The 16,206-nt window shown below is 34.7% G+C and overlaps 1 protein-coding gene across 2 annotated transcripts in view; it reads left to right on the top strand.

Moving 5' to 3' along the window:
• Positions 1 to 16,206, top strand: part of TUSC3 (tumor suppressor candidate 3) — a 137,927-nt gene that overhangs the window by 35,485 nt on the left and 86,236 nt on the right. For both annotated transcript variants that reach the window (XM_056326628.1, XM_056326627.1), the window contains exon 2: positions 13,264 to 13,433. In XM_056326628.1, the coding sequence (XP_056182603.1) occupies positions 13,264 to 13,433 (170 nt within the window). The remainder of the gene's footprint in view (positions 1 to 13,263; positions 13,434 to 16,206) is intronic.

Genomic DNA, 16,206 nt, shown 5'->3' with positions numbered 1-16,206 from the left:
GTGCAGTACTGAAGGCCTTCTCACTCATAAAGGCAAACTTTTTGTAGGGAAACTGTTTCTGCAGATTCCACAGGCTATAAAATAAGGTTTCTAAGGTGCATTCCCCACCCCCCACGTGCTGATTTTTAAAGACTAGGTTGAATAGGAATTCAAAGTGCAGTGCTGGAAGGTGGCATGGTTAACTAGTGTGCTAATCTTGACCTTTAAGAATGCAGATTTCAAAGCTGGAATATTTAAGTGTGAGATAATAGGTTAAATTAGCTATAGTATATCTTTTCAGCTAGCTGCGAACCAAGACAGGACAAGAAGCTGCATAAATTTTATTCACCTATGAATGGATGTGTTCTTTAAAGATAGTGCAGCCTTTGACTTAAATAATTTTTCAGTGTTTATCCTTTTTGGAGTTCTTTTAAATACAAAGATAGTCTTTTCTACCTCAAAGTGTCCCTGAGATGCAAATGGTGAGGGCTTGGAGACTATACACTAGGATATATAATGTGTTCACTCAGTTCCTGCAGTGTTTTGTAGGAGTCGCAGGTTGGATGTGGACTAGGCTGAGTTTTGGCCTGAGCTGGTGCAGTTTCTGTTATGTCCTTACAACGATGGACTTGGGATCTACAGAGGACTTCAGAATATATCTGAGTGCATTTAGGTAATCAGGAACAGTGATGTCTCTTCAGCTGAAAAAAACCCCACAAAAACAATTAGGGAAAGTGCTTTGCAGAATTATCCTTCTAATTACTTTCAAAGCAAATCTCTAGGATAGATCTGTGGAATGTCAAATTTTATAGTCATGCTTTCTTTCTCCTTTTATATTTTTCATTATTCTACATCAACAAACTCCTTAAAGTCAACCAGAAAAAAACAAACTGCCAAGTAATTTTTTTTCTCTCCCTTTATTCTCTCTAAACTCCCTATGCTTCAAAAGTACGAGTGTTCTTTCTGTTTTCCGTAACTTTAGAGGCAGAATAATCAGTGGTCTGTAAAGGATCTGTTACAGAATTTAATCTTGACTTGTTTAACTCTTGAAATTGGCATTTACCTCTTTAGTGGAAGAATAATCTAGTATTTTTTTCTGGAAAATCTGCAGTTATTTTTAACCCTGATAACTCCAGACTTAGCAGATATAAGAGCTATCATTTTTATGTAGTGAGAATAGTAATGCTATTTTACATAATATTTATTTCTTTTCTACCATGTTTGTACATTGGAGGTTTAATCCTATGGGTGCTTGGGTTTATGGGTAAAACATGAACACCTGGAATTTTAAGGAAGAAATACAACTTGTATCTGTGGTAGGTAGTTAGAAGATGTTTCACTGTCTTTGGTAATAATAGTAAGTTTTTCCACTCTAAAGATTGATAACTCTTTTGCCTGCAGCTTTTCAACTGTAATCTTTGAAATTCTTGATTTGAACGTAGACTAGTTGGTGCATTTCTTATGTCAGAAAGTACCTGATTGGCTTGTCACAGGGTAGAAATTGTTTATTGCTTATCACCACCACATCTTTCCTCTGACATTAGTCTTTGAATTTGTTTATTATTCAGTTGCTGTGAAGAAGCAGATGAGAAATTTAATTCTGTTTTTTAGTTTCTCAGTGCACTGATCAACAAGGTAACCTTTCTTATTAATCGTAAAGGTGCCGGTATGGAATAGGTACTTGAGAATCCTCTTGGTATTACCAAAGAGGCAAATCTATTACATCTGCCTATGTGAGTTTTTTTGTTGTTGTTGTTCTGAATTTTGGGAGATGAGGTAGCCAGAGTAGTCATACCCATACCCAGAATGTTTTTCAACTAGATGCTTTATGTGGCCTCTAGATAAAACTAACTGGTCATTCTGTGCTTGTCTGGAGCACTGCATGAATAAGAACTCTGCTGATTTGTTGATTTAGGTAAAAGTCACTTTGATTCCTCTAAAATTATTTTATGTTATATACCCTCATTTTAACTGTCTGTTATATAGTAGCAAAGTAAGGTAAAGTACTGTTATATTTCTTGATGGAACAATTTAAAAAAATATTTTTTTCATTTCATATTCTTAGGGGGATCTGTCAAAATTATTTCAGTATATTTGACTGAGGTCTCATTGTTTTCCTGTTCAAGCAGTTGTATTTCTGATGACCAAACAGTGTTTACATGCCCTTTTAACAATGCCATTTCTGCCCTTTTATTCCTTTTCATACTGGCATGTTTTCACTCATTTAGATATCCAAAGCATCTCTGATTTGTATTGTATTTACTATTTATATTAAATTTTAAATGTTTATTGAATTAATTTGTTCTTAGTACTTTTTCTTCTAACAGGACATGCTCCTGCCCCTTCCCAGTCTTCCTTTATAATCTAATTCACTGTTAACTCTTGATACTTTTTCCATAGCTAGCAGTTCATAAGCTTCTTTTTAAAATAAAACTTGTTTTCTTTGTAGCAGTTTAGTCATCCTTCCGTACTTTCAGTGACTGATAAATACAGCATCTGCATTTTAACCTGGTGTTTGAAATAACTTTGAAAACTGAAGAGAAAGAAAGTTATTTTTTAACATTACCCATGGTTTCGTTGTCTGGCTTGATCGCTGGGTAATTCTTCAGTGGTAGCACAGTACTTCAGGGCTTTGACAGATTAGTGTCTGTGTGGTGATTTCACAGTGAAGAGAGCTCAGCTATCAATGGCTTTGTAGAATGTCTCTCTAGGATCCGTGTTTGCAGAGAGTGAAATCTGGATGCCATTTAAGTTTTTCAAATTTTTTGAGAGAAAATCTGGTAATACCCTGAACTGTTGTTGCTCCTTTGCCTTTTTGCCCTGTTTAAAACTGTGATTTGCTTCCAGCATTCCAACAAAGGCAAAGGAACCTTTTTTTTCCCCCTAAAATTTCTAATTTTTTTATTCTTTAAAGTTAATTTCCAAAGTGATTTACCTCTGTGTGGTGTTACCATCATCGTTGCTATATCAACTTTGAACACAAAATCTTGTTTCATAAACATGCAGAGGAATGTGTAAGCAAGGGGTGGGAGAGGAAAGAGGAGTGGCAGTATGCTAATTTAAAAGCACTGTGTAAGAAAGGAAGGGGCTTTCCAGTAATGTAGATTTCTGAATTATTTTATCATGAAATAGGGAGCAAATACACTTTCAACAAAAAGGCAATTTTGTTGGTGTCTATGCTTATTTGAGTCACCTTTCCTATAGATTCTACTTGCTCTATAGAGTAGAACTTGCTTTGTACTCAATGAAGAACAAAAAACAGGGTGAACAACTGTTCAGTAAAGTGATGTCTTGTCCTGCACATCCTTTAAATATCATGCATTTCATCTAATGCTCTGAAATTGGAAATGTTCTCAGGAAAGGCTGAGGGAGCAGGGACTGTTTGACCTAGAGAAGGGTCAGGAGGGATCTTAGTAATTTATATAAATACCTGATGGGTAAAGTGTAAAGACAGAGCCAGACTCTTTTCATTGGTGCACACTGACAGGACCAGAGTCAGTGGGCACAAACTGAAACACAGGAGGTTTCATCTGAATGTCAGGAAACACTTTTTCACTATGAAGATGGCTGAGCACTGTCAAGGCTTGCCCGGACAGGTTGTGGAGTCTCTCTCCTTGGAAGTTCTAAAAAACTGTCCTGGACTACCAGCTCTAGGTGGTCCAGCTTGAGCAGGGAGCTTGGACTAGTTGACTTCCAGAGCTCCCTTTCAACCTTAGCCATTCTGTGAATCTCTGAAATTTCTCTAGAGTTGTAAATGGAACCTACAACCATACTAGATAAGAAAGGCAGACTCTTTTCTTCATGTTCAGACTTGACGTTAGTATTCTGTTTGCCTGTATTGTATCATAAAGAAACAACAAATTCAAGTTAATGTTGACTTTGTTTTATTTTCTTCCAGTCTTTCTCTTATGGATACAGAAATTATTACAGGACAAAGTCTTCTGAAGAAGGGTTTTGTTTGTTTGTTTGTTTGTGTTTTTTTAAAGGATCATATTATGTAAGTTATTTGCATTTGTCCCTGGGCAGCATCTCGTTCTATATAAAATACTTGAGCTACATACTATGATATGTACAAAACAATTTAAGCAGCCTGATCCTGGATTACTGGGTTCTTATAGCTTGCCCTGTAGAACTATTTTTTTTAAATAGATCTCTTTATTTTAAAGAGACTTATCTAAACAAAATAATTTGCAATAAAATTGACAGGGAACAGTTGGTTATACATCACTGTTTGGAGAAATGTTCAACTTATCTTCACAAATAGTGCTTGAGAGTAGTCAAATAAGAATATAACTCAAGAAAGAGAGACCTCGCTTTTATGTTTTCAAAGACACTTTGGACTCTAGCCTTAGGAAGTAACAGAAAAATGACATTTGGCATGGAAAAAGAGAAATGGCTTGTGTCTTTTTGTACTATTGAGCCTTTGCTTTTTAGTAGAGAAATGTCATTTCTTCAAAGGATCTAGGTAGTTTAAATAAGGCTGCCTGCTGATTTCAGCAAACACTAAAGAGGTTAAGTGAAAAGAAAAGGATCAAAAGTTACTTTATTTTTAAAAATAAGCATAATGTTAATAAAGTGTCCAAGAAGTCAATATTCTTTGTAACAAGGGAAGGGTACACGAAGTGTATAATAGTTCTTGAATGGCTTTCAGTAGTTAATTCTCCACTGTAAATTCAGACAGGCTGCTGAATGCTGTGAGATGAGTATTGCAGCAAGCTAATAAAAAAATCTTGGGGAATGTGTGGAAGAATTCCTGAAATTTAGAATGGCAATATAATAGCAATTAGTTTAAAAGGCTAAGCTAAGTTTAGTCTTATCTAAAACTCAGAAATATTTGAAAATGGCATGCTGAATTAGTATATTAATGACACACATGCCTTGATAATCTGTAGCTGTGAGATGTGTTCCTGGATTTATAGAGTTTTTATTTGTGCAATACTAATTGTGCGTAGAATTAACTTGAAGTATCTGTTTAAAAATCATAAACTTAGCACTCTAAAAGGTATGGTCATATCCAGTTCCCAGGAACATGAAGGTTCTGAATCCTGGAAAAAAATAGACAGACATTAAAAATTGGAAGGTTGATAATTTTATTGAATTTAAATACCTGTGCAGAATTATGTATGCTTTTTAACTTTTTGGGGGATCATTTTAATATATTGCTAAGGATTTTCCCCCCATCTTTTAATCAAGAACTTCTGCAATATTTTTGCTAGGTCACCCTTATCACAACCCTGAAATGTTTTCCACTGAGGATAAATGGAACTTTTTAAGCCTTGCTGTATGACAAGTACTCTTGGAATCATCCTGGTTGTCCTATATTATGCTCTCCTGAGACCAATATCCTTTCAGTGTAAAGGTGACCTAAGCAAAATGTACTTTGAGGTTTAGCTGATGCTTTTGTTGTAGCGTATTTCCTCTACTTCATAATTCATCCTTTTGATATTTCTCATTATGTTTTTAATTACTTCCATACTTACATACATTAAAAAATCCCCCAAAACCGACAGTATAGGAAAAGCCTATAGCTGTATAAGGTGTCTTACCTAGGCTTATTTATATAAACTCAGGTAGTTTAACTTGCATTTATTTGATGCAGTACAGTAGGGATTCTCTTTCCTGAAGTGAACTGTGTGCTTGTTCACAATACTAGAATGCTACTCTGTAATTCATATTGTTGACTTGACAGATTTTATTTAAATTAGGTGAACTTTATGGATATGTACCTTCATTAAAAAATAAAATCTGTGACAAACTTTGAAAATTTTGAAAAGTATTAATTACAAAAAAGATGATTTTTTTATATTTTGAAAGAAATTGCCGATTTTGGATTGTACTCCATTGAAATTGAGGACAAAATACATCCATGTAAACCATTATGAGGGTTACTTTCTATCTTATGTTTTCTACAGTGACAAAAATATTACTGTTATAACTTTCTTGTGTGATCACAAAATGACAGCTCGGTATAATAGGAAATCACCCAGATTTTTCTTAAATTGCTAATAGAGCCACTTATGGGATAAAATAAAAAAAAAAAATACAAAACACCTCATTACTTTTAGTTCTCTGTTCATTTGTTTACTCGGCCTTAAAAGGACATTTTTAGGCTTAATACCAAAAAATGTAGGCTATTTTGCATAAAGATGAAAATCAGTGTCTGATTCCAAGAAGCAAATCCTCAGTCACAGCTAAGTAACCTCAAGTCAATGGAGCGTAATATCAAGTCAGTCACAGTGTGCCAGCTTACATGGCTCCTCGATTATGTAACTTCTCAATTCCTGTAAATATGTAAATAATCGGAAAGGGAATAAAGTATCCTAAGAGATTTATAGAAATATATATATATACACACACACACATATATATCTATACACACACACATATATATATACACAGACATATATATATATATAAGTGGTTAGTGATATTTACGTTAACTTACGCTAGGGATTTTTTGTGGGTTTTGGTTTTGTTTTCTTTTTTTAATTTTATTAAAAAACAGCCTTTGAAAGATTATGGAAAGTTGAAGAGGAGATGAGGACAGGAAAGGAAACTTTTGCAGTACTGATGCAGCTGTTCTCCGTAGAAGAATTAGTTTGTGACCTTACGACTTTACAGAACAGATTGTATTGTACTTCTGATGCCTACGGAATCTGATGTAAATATTGTTAATTTCTGCTGTAGAAAAGTATGTTTCTGACTGGAATATCCAGATACTTAATCCTGCAGTTCTCCATTAGGCATAGAGTTTCTTGTGAATCAAGAAATGACATTTAACAAAGTTCATTAGTTTGACATGACCCATGGTTTTTGTTCTTGATTTATAGAGAAGTTCAAAATAGGGAATAAATATTTTGGATAAAGCTACTGACGCTGCATGTCTTTTATATAAAGTGTACTCCTCTTCTAAGTAAAATATGTTTTAATTTTTTGCCAGGTTCCACAATAACCTAGGAGGTGTTGGAGGGAAGAGTGAAGATCTAGGCAGATCAAAGAAATTACTCTTCTTTAGCACCTTCAAGTCCATGAACCATGTGAGGTCTTGTGTAGAAGGCTTGTGCAGAAAAGTAGTCATCTATCTTCTCCCTTTTTAGTGTGTAGGGATATTATGTAAACGTACCTGAGTACATGCAAGTATTGTTTGTCAAGATTTATGAATGATAAAACTATTTTTGGATATGTTCAAGAATACTGATATATTGATAGTGTGAATTACATTTATATGCAGGCATCAGATGAACAAGGGACAACAGAGGAATGAATGACTAAATTTAAATAGGCTGTAACAACACTTTGAATGTTAATTCCACTGTCTTTCTGCCATTAATGTAATTGAGTTAATAATTACAGTGAATGCTCATCAAACATATTTTTAGAGGAGGTAACTACTATTTCTACAGCATACTGCTGAAAAGTAGTTTCTCTTTACTAGTATTATTAGTTTAAAGACTAAAAAAGTGACTGTTCAATTGGAATTTAAGCTACATACATCAGATTGAGATATTTATGAGATACTTTACATGCCTTATCGGTGCAACCTTGTGGATTTTTTTACATTGAGTTTTGTCCTGAAATAATTACCTACAAAGCTAACATTTCTTGAGGACTTGATGCACCTAAGTGAACAAAGCAGAGTCTTTATCTCAAGAGTGATCATTCAGTCTACATTAGATGGTTTTGGTAAGATACACATACAGCAAACATGGAAGTCAGGCCGCCTCATTTTTTTTCCTTTGCAACATCATAATTTAAGAAATATTCAACAAAATCTGTAGTTAATTTATCTCCAGTAGCAAATGTAGGATCAAGTCATTAATTAGAAATTTATTTCCTTGCTTTATTTCTTTACTACAGAAACTGAGAAACTTGAACTACTGGACTGAATTTGAATTTTTCATCAGGAAAGGGGAATGGCTTGGTAACAACCAATGCCTCAGCCTTACTAGGAGTCACCAGTAGATTGAGTCCCTGCCTAATTTTTTTGAGGACGTTTCCTAGTACTGGTATCTCTTCTTATGGATCTTGACTCTACCTTCTAGAGCTGAGATCTTCCATGTTCACGTCTAGCAGCATTCAGGAGGTACCATCTTACATCAGAAAGAGCTGAAACTTCTTCTGAAACCTAGGGCTTAAGTTACCCATGTGATGTTTTTCTGACTGAAGGTAAAGTAAATGAAAGGAGGTCTAAAGAAACTTAAACTAAATTTTCAATAATGTAAACCCATCAGAAATATGTATATATGATAAAGACAACTGATAAAACTTCTGTGAGAATCAAGGAGAAACTTCCCTTTGCCATACTCCAGCTATTTTGCTGTTATGTATATTTTTCAGATCAACAAATGTGAATCAACAAGTATTTCAATCTTAGGGTTTTTTTGTTTGTTTTAAAAATAAGAGATTTTCTTGAAATTTTCAGTGTCATCCGTTGAATAGCAGAGCAAGGACCATTTAGGAAAATCTGGGTGGTGTTCTGGTTCTTGGGTTTTGATTTTCTTTTCTCCAGAGAGATATGGTTTTATTTGGGTCAAAAGAAATTTTGAAAATCTGGCCAAGGAAAATTAAGTCAAGTGAGGCAAAACGTGTGTATACAGGGTGGTTGTTATTGTTGTTTATGCTTTGTCTTGTAGGCACAGTGTCTTGGGAGGCTGAATAAATAAAGCTGTGCTTTGAGTAGCTAATCTGCTAGTCACAGAGCATGAAAGGGAACGCTTGTAGATGCCAAGCTCTATTGGGTTAAGCAGCAGAGAGGAGATATGGGGGATCACTGGGAAGCAATCCCTGATAGGGAATTGCTTCAGGTAGAGATGCCAGAAGGTGGGCCTGCCAGCATCTTCTGTTTCATAACTTGTCACAGTTTGTCTGCATTTTTGACAGGTGGCACAGTTGTTTTAACACATCACTAGAAACTGAGATGTGTAATAGATAGGCTTTTAACTGTATTCTTTAGCTTTGTTCTCGTTTCATGATATGGACGACTGCAAATGGAAAAATCTTTTGCTAGCCATATGAAAAAAAGCAAGATTATTTAGAATTGCTGTCCCAAGCAGCTTATTTCAGTGGGGCTTAGCGGGATTGAGGTCAAAATGCCAAGGATTCTGCCCCTACTCCAGTAACAAAAATAATTTTCATAGGTGATCTCTTTATGGAGAAATCCCTGTCCTAAATAACTGTTTTCCTTGTTGCATCAGAAAATTTCTGCATTCTGGATTTTCTCAGTTACATTTTTAGGCGTTATTTATTTTTGAAAAAATGCTCGTGCCATGTATTTTCACTTGTAACAAAATAATGCAGGAACAGCAAGTAATAATGTAGTTCTGATTGGTTTACAGAAATTAGCTTTCGTGTTGTTTCCACATGTATATCATAAATGTTCTTTTATCTTGCTTGTAAGCATCAGGAAATGGGAATAAATAAATGGCACATGGCTGCCTCTTCACCCATTGATTTAAATGTTCCTTATGCTTTTATCAGTAGACTGTTGTCTGTTGACCCTTTTATAGTTATTTGCACCAAGAAAACTTGAACTTTACTCTGAAAGGTAGAATTTCCCTTCTCAGATTTATGCTTGTGGGTTTGAGTTTTTTTCACTGTTTAAATTAAAACAGTCCCATTGAGTTACCAGCATAAAGCTAGTGAATGTTCAGAGGAGTTCTGTAAATAAATGAGTTTAAATAAATGTAGGGTCTTTAAACTGTTAAGACTGTGGAAAGGAGCAGAAGTTTAGCAGTGTAGGGCAAAAATGAGATAGTTTCTCATTTTCTGGATGTGAGTACCAGTTGTTCATGTGTCTCAGTCATCACAAGATGTGTTTTGTCCAGTGGGTCTGATTTAGTCATCCTCTCCTATTTCCAGCTTTTCTCTGGCAGAAGTTTCCCCAGGGGGTGGAAAGAGGCCAGTTAATAAAATTTTGTAAATGTCTAGAATCCTAATGGAGATTCACTTTGGCAGTTTTATGTATGATTTATACAGTTTGATGGTAAATGGTAAAAGAAAAGTACTGGAGGACACATTCAGTTTCAGTACCTTCACGGCAAGAATAATTTGGGATATATCATTGTCTTTTCCTAGGTGTTAATAGATTATTATTTTCATTATTATTCCATCAGGATAATAGGGAAAATTCTGCCTTTTGTTTCTAAATGTTTTCTGTCAATTTGTTTTTTTCACTTTTCAACACTGTTCTTTTACGTGGGAGAAAGTTTTTGACTGGAGGTAGAGCTCATAGTCACACCTTGTATTCAGCAATCTGTTTTTCTTTTTTGTATGAAAAATGATTGCCTTTTTGACCCAAAGCTGAAGTAGGCAGTTGGAATGTTGAAATTTTCCATATTTCCTGAACATAGATATTCAGCTTTAAAGCAAAATGCATATCTAAAATGGAAAGTCATTTAACATTAGATTTATTTCTTGAACTTCATTATTAAGTGAGATGAGGAAAAGGTTGATAAATTACTCGGCAGCATACATTGTATGAATGTTTACAACAAAACAATATCAGATCTTCATCTATCTGTAAAGTGTTATGAATCAGAAAGCCATAAAATATAGGCTGTTCCACAGACTTCATTGCAAATTCTAGAGCTGTCAGTCCCAAGATCTCTTCTATCAATTACTTTGCAAAAGGAGACTTTCTGGAATAAAGTGGACTAAAAAGTAGTAGGATATCTAAGTGCAGCCAGTTACCGAAGAGAAATCTGGCCTATAGCAGAATGTTTCATTCATCAAGCTACTCAATGATAACTTTCTATTTGAAAAAAGTACATTCTTAAGAATCCAGCAAAGCAGGTAATAAAATTGTACCTAGTGACTTTATACTCCTGAAGTACTACTTAGTTACCTAAGTAAACATGTTACTTAGTTACCTTAGTAAACATGTTAGGTTAGTTACTTGCTTGTTACCTAGTGCATTTAGAAAAAGCAAAACAAAACATACAAGTGGTTGAGAACATTATGGTGAATCTCACCATATTGCACAAGAGCTATGTGAAGGTGATGTTATACATGGTTGAATCTGAAGGAATCAAGACAATTATTTATTGGCCACATCTTCCAAGTAAAACTTTGTGTAGGACTTCTCTGAGTAAGACTCTTCTGGTATCACTGATGATTTTGTAGAAACAAATTATATAGCAGTAATAGAGCTGGGTTCCCCCCCCCCCCCCCCCCCCCCCCCCCCCGTTTTTTTTTCTGTCAGGATCATGCTTTTGCTTTAGCACCCTTAACAATACTTCATAGGTTTCTGTTTCTTTTCTCTGCATAAGACCTATTCTGAAAAGTCTTTGGTCTTTTGTACCAAGTAGGATGTTGTGCATCCTTCCTGTGCTAATTTAAAATTAATGTATCTTTATCAGTTTTCTTTGTTTTATCTTTTTGCTTCAGCTATTAAAGCTTTTGGAAATATGAATACGCATCACTTTTTGGCCCCTTATGTTTTATTATGCATTACCGGGTGGAGTGCCTCTTGCAAAACTAGTGAATCTTTTGAAATGAACAGAAAGATTTAATCCAGGTACTGCTAATCCAAGGAAATTTTACAAATGCATAGGTTTCATTTTTATGTGATCTGCTTTATGGTTTGTTTTAAAGAACAGAACTTACAAAATATCTTTTTTAAAGTAAAACTACCAAAAAATAGGGCTTTTTGCAGAAGAAAAGCTGTATTGATTGATTCATTGGTATTCTTTTGACAGACAGAATTGTAGTCTCTTCTTTACTTTCGTGATTGCAAATCTCAGCTAAATTCTTAGAATAGTAATGAAAACCTAAAAGGGTTTTTTTGTTATTATTTAAAGGCTTTATACGGTCAAATAGATGTGAAATGTGGCTGTTTCAGAACTGTTCATGATTTACACTGATCAAAGCTTCTTCTTGACTCAGAACTTATGACGATGAGCTGTGCCTTGTTAGGAGATCCAAGGGACGTCATCTGCTAATTTTTATAATGGAAGATCTGACAGGCAAAATGGAATTTTCCTTTATCCTTCTATTTCATTCCTCCTTTCCCTTCACATACCTATATTTACTCTTATTTATAGCCTTACTGATTTGTCAAAATGTTACATTTTTTTTTCTTTAAAAAACCCAAACTCCTAGAAAAGCTACCTTGTCTCCTTGCTCAGTGGTTCCTGCACAGTATCTGAATTTTATCCTCACCTTATGTGTCTTGATCCCTTATTCTCAGAGCTTTCCCATTTCATTATATTTTGTTAAGATGGTTTATTCTTCTCTTCCACAGCAGACCCTCATCAGTTTGTATACCCTTTCACTAACTCGTGTATTTTGTAAGAGTTCTCACACCTTCCTGTTTTCTGAACTTAGTTTCTCTTTTGTTTGGTGCTTCCTCTTCACTTTCTGTCTCCGTTTCTGTCTGTCCCCCTTTCTGTCCTTCCCACCTTCTCTCAGCACTCAGCAACTTCACTGAACCTACATAACTCAGGAGACTAAAAAGTCTCTGCTGAGCATGTGTGACGTCAGGCTTACTTGATAAAAAAAAAAACAACCCAAACTAAATAGATTTTCATAGGAATGTTAGTTAATGTATTTAACTTGAGGGCCATCTGCTAATATGTCTCATAGCCTGATTCTAAATGCTTCATATGTTGGAATGCTTTCATGCAAAAGAAAAGCCACACACAAGGAATTTTTGGTCTTTCTTATATACTTCAGTCAAAATATTTTGGGCATCTCAACCTTGAAAGCAACTAAAAGTGTTGATCTCATAATGGAAAGTGCCTAGATGGGTTCATAAGACAGTGCACTCTGGTCTGTAGCAAAATACAAAACTTACATTAATTTAAATTCAATATGATACATATTTGTAAGGAAATTGTGAAGGTAATAACTATTTTTCTTTGTAGCTATGTTTTTCTTTGGTCTTAATATCTGAGTGACTGTTAGTATACTGCTATGATTTTTACTAACAGAATAAATATAACGCTGCATTTTCTAAAATTTTCAAATTTTACTGAAAGTTAAATGATTGCTGTACTTTTATCTTGTATTTAGATAATCAGCCTTACCCCACTCATTTGCCTTTGGTAGCAACCTGTTTATTTCATTATATGTATCCTTTCTAAGACCGCTTTGGGTTATTTTTTTTTTTTTAAGTACTTAAAATCTACTTGTCTACATAGAAGACTAAATTGTGCTATAAGCTATATGGAGGTGCCCCCAATCTGCTTAAGTCCATAGGTGCTGTGTGCATGCAAAGGCAGAATATGTGTACGAAGTCCTTGAAGTTTAAGCTTAAACAGTGTTCATCCTTGTCCTCAATTACAGAATCTTTTGGCTGAGAAGGTGGAACAGCTGATGGAGTGGAGCTCAAGGCGCTCGGTCATCCGCATGAATGGAGACAAATTCCGAAGATTTGTGAAGGCTCCACCTCGTAACTATTCTGTGATAGTGATGTTCACTGCTCTCCAGCCGCAGCGGCAGTGCTCTGTCTGCAGGTAATCTATACCTTAGTGATCTTTTTCACCTTCCTCACCACAGTTTTCAAGTGTACATTTTAATCAATGCGCAGTACACTGAGTAGGATTGGTCTTTGCGTGGGATAGATGCTTACTATTTAACAGGCTCATGTGTTTGGTCACAGTGTCTCTTCAACTGCCTTTTAATCTATATGTCAAATTTTAGTCTTCCTAGTTTGGGTTTTTATTAAATTACAGTTGAATAAAATATACACAACTGAGGAAGACTTTCTCTTTAAGAAATCTGCTGTATTTTGTTATCAGTTGACCCTGATCTTTCCAAAGACGTTTTGTGTCAGAAGTGATTTGTTACCATTTAATAATATGACATTTCACTGATTTCTTCATTTAAGAGATGTCCAAGGTTCTGATAAAGAAGTGAATTACCCTGTAATTTCACAGCTTTAGATAGTTCCTACATGCAAGCATATTTTTTCTGTGAGGACATGCTTATTGTGGAATACTGTCTGGCACTGCACTTTGTTATGTTTTGGTGGCTCCTTTTAGAACATGTATTAAAGTGGCTCTGGTATTCTAAGTTCAAGGTCTTTCTCTGTAAGTTCCTAGCTCAATAAGTTAATCCAAAATTGACTGTTATAGACATGGAAATTGGGCCAAGGGACTGAAAGGTAGTCATGAACTGAATTACCTTAGTAAATCAGAAAGTGCATTAATAAAACCTTCTTCAGTCAAAATATGCATTTGCATTAGAAATTGTGTTTAGTAATAGATTTGATTATTCTGCAGGGAGTTCTAAACAGTATTTAAATAGGCAGCAAAACACTTCATAGAGCTATGTAATACATAAGCTTTATATGAAGAAATGTCATTTCTTGGTTTAAAATAGATGCACTTTGAAGTTGGGATATATAGCGGCTTGTTACATTTCTTAGGTGTTGGAATGTGACATTTACAATAGAAACTAACTTGTGTACCTGTATTCATATACAGGCTTTATTACATTTTTTAAGTAGATTAATTTTAAGTCATTGAAGTCAGCTGGTCAGTTTTGAAAGCAAATATATAAATTGCATTCCCAAGAGTTCACCCCTCTACATCTGAACTGTGAAAGACTAGGTACAGATAGTTTCAAACATCCTTAAGTCAAAGGATTTTTTTCTTTAAAACTTGCAGCACTTTGTTGCTGTTATTTCTTCTTTGTGTTGCTAGAGGTTAACTTTTGGAGATGAAATAGGAGTTGAAAGTTTACCATATTGTTTTGAATCATTCCTTATTTTCCTACCCAGTAGATAAAAGTACAGCAGATGCACTAAGTTCAGCTATATAAGGGCCAGTGTATTCATTGTTATAATGGCCACCACAAATTCTTTGCCTGTGTTATATACAGCTCTTTTGTGGAACATCTGAAAACAACATATATATTGCCATTATTAAGGGAGTTAATATTTTCGTACAAATGTATATTTTTTAAGGAAGTTAATTTTGCTTACAACTATTTATTGTTTCCTGTATTGAAAAACAGCTTATAGTCTTTGTCCTGTAATATGCCAGGCTAGCCATTCATGTACAGAAACAACTCAAAATCTTTAAGCATAAAATGAAGGGAAAAAAATCAACATACTACTATCAGTTGGGTTTGTTTAAATAAATGTGAAGTTGTGATCCATTATTTCATGTGAAACAAAATGAGTTTAATGATGTTGATCATATTGCCCATAAAACCATTATCAGGAAAATCGACATTTTCAAATCAATGGCCAATTAATGGACAGGAGCACTGAAAGGATATACAGAACTGAAATGCATGCATTACTTTATAGTTAGCTTTTCACTAGCCAATTTGCCTAAAGGAAAAGTGGATTTTTAACTTAATCTGTAATGTTCTCTGAGGATGCTTTTGTCCAAGATTTAAGAAAACTGTTACTCATCAAAATATTTTCAGAAAATTGCATGGAAAAAAAAATCGTATTTCAAATAGCAAAAAGCACTTAGACTGAAATCTTTGACTTTGAATAACTGTCACAAAAATCACTACTTATTTTTTCCCCTAAAAACTGAGCCTGCTTAGTTTATACACCACAGGATTATCTAAAAAAAATGGTGTTGTCTTTTCCCTTTGTTGACTAGATTTGACATTTCAGTATCTTATCTCTTCTAAATGTCCAGTTTATAAAGAACAGGATGCAGTATTTTCAAAAGGGAAAACAAAATAAGTTTGTGTGCTGCTGTTGCATAGAGCTACATCAAATACTAAGCATGAAAAACACATCATTATACAAAAGAAGATAAATAACAGGATGAGGAACAATGGTAGGAAAAGTGGTCCACTTCTGGAGAAGAGCAGTGAAAGCTGATTGTCATTAGAGCAGGCCATTGCAGATTTACACATCTGAGGCCAGAACAGATCATGTGTGCCCTCTCTTGTTAAAATAAATTACATTAATTTTGTATCTGATTTTGGATTTCATTATATTTAGAATGTTTATTGTAAAAATGAGCCCCTGCTTATAATAAAATCAGTATGACTTTTCTGGCAGTGTTTTGAATGATTGTACCAACGAAGAGAGGTAGCTTCTTACATTCAGAAAGTTAATGTCACTTTTAGCACTCTTGAAAGTGAATGCAGAGTCTAGAGATCCAAATTCTCTACCAGATTAAGGACTATTGTGCCTGTCCATGGCTCAAAAGTGCTGTAGTTTGGGTATTTTTTAGAAGGTATGAATGAAAGATATTTTGCCCCCACCCCCGTCCTTTTAATGCTGGAGAAGTTCCAAATTTTGGATGAAACTTG

Source organism: Falco biarmicus, chromosome 1 (assembly GCF_023638135.1).
Source record: "Falco biarmicus isolate bFalBia1 chromosome 1, bFalBia1.pri, whole genome shotgun sequence".
Taxonomy (NCBI): domain Eukaryota; kingdom Metazoa; phylum Chordata; class Aves; order Falconiformes; family Falconidae; genus Falco; species Falco biarmicus.
This window is presented reverse-complemented; position numbering and strand designations above follow the sequence as displayed.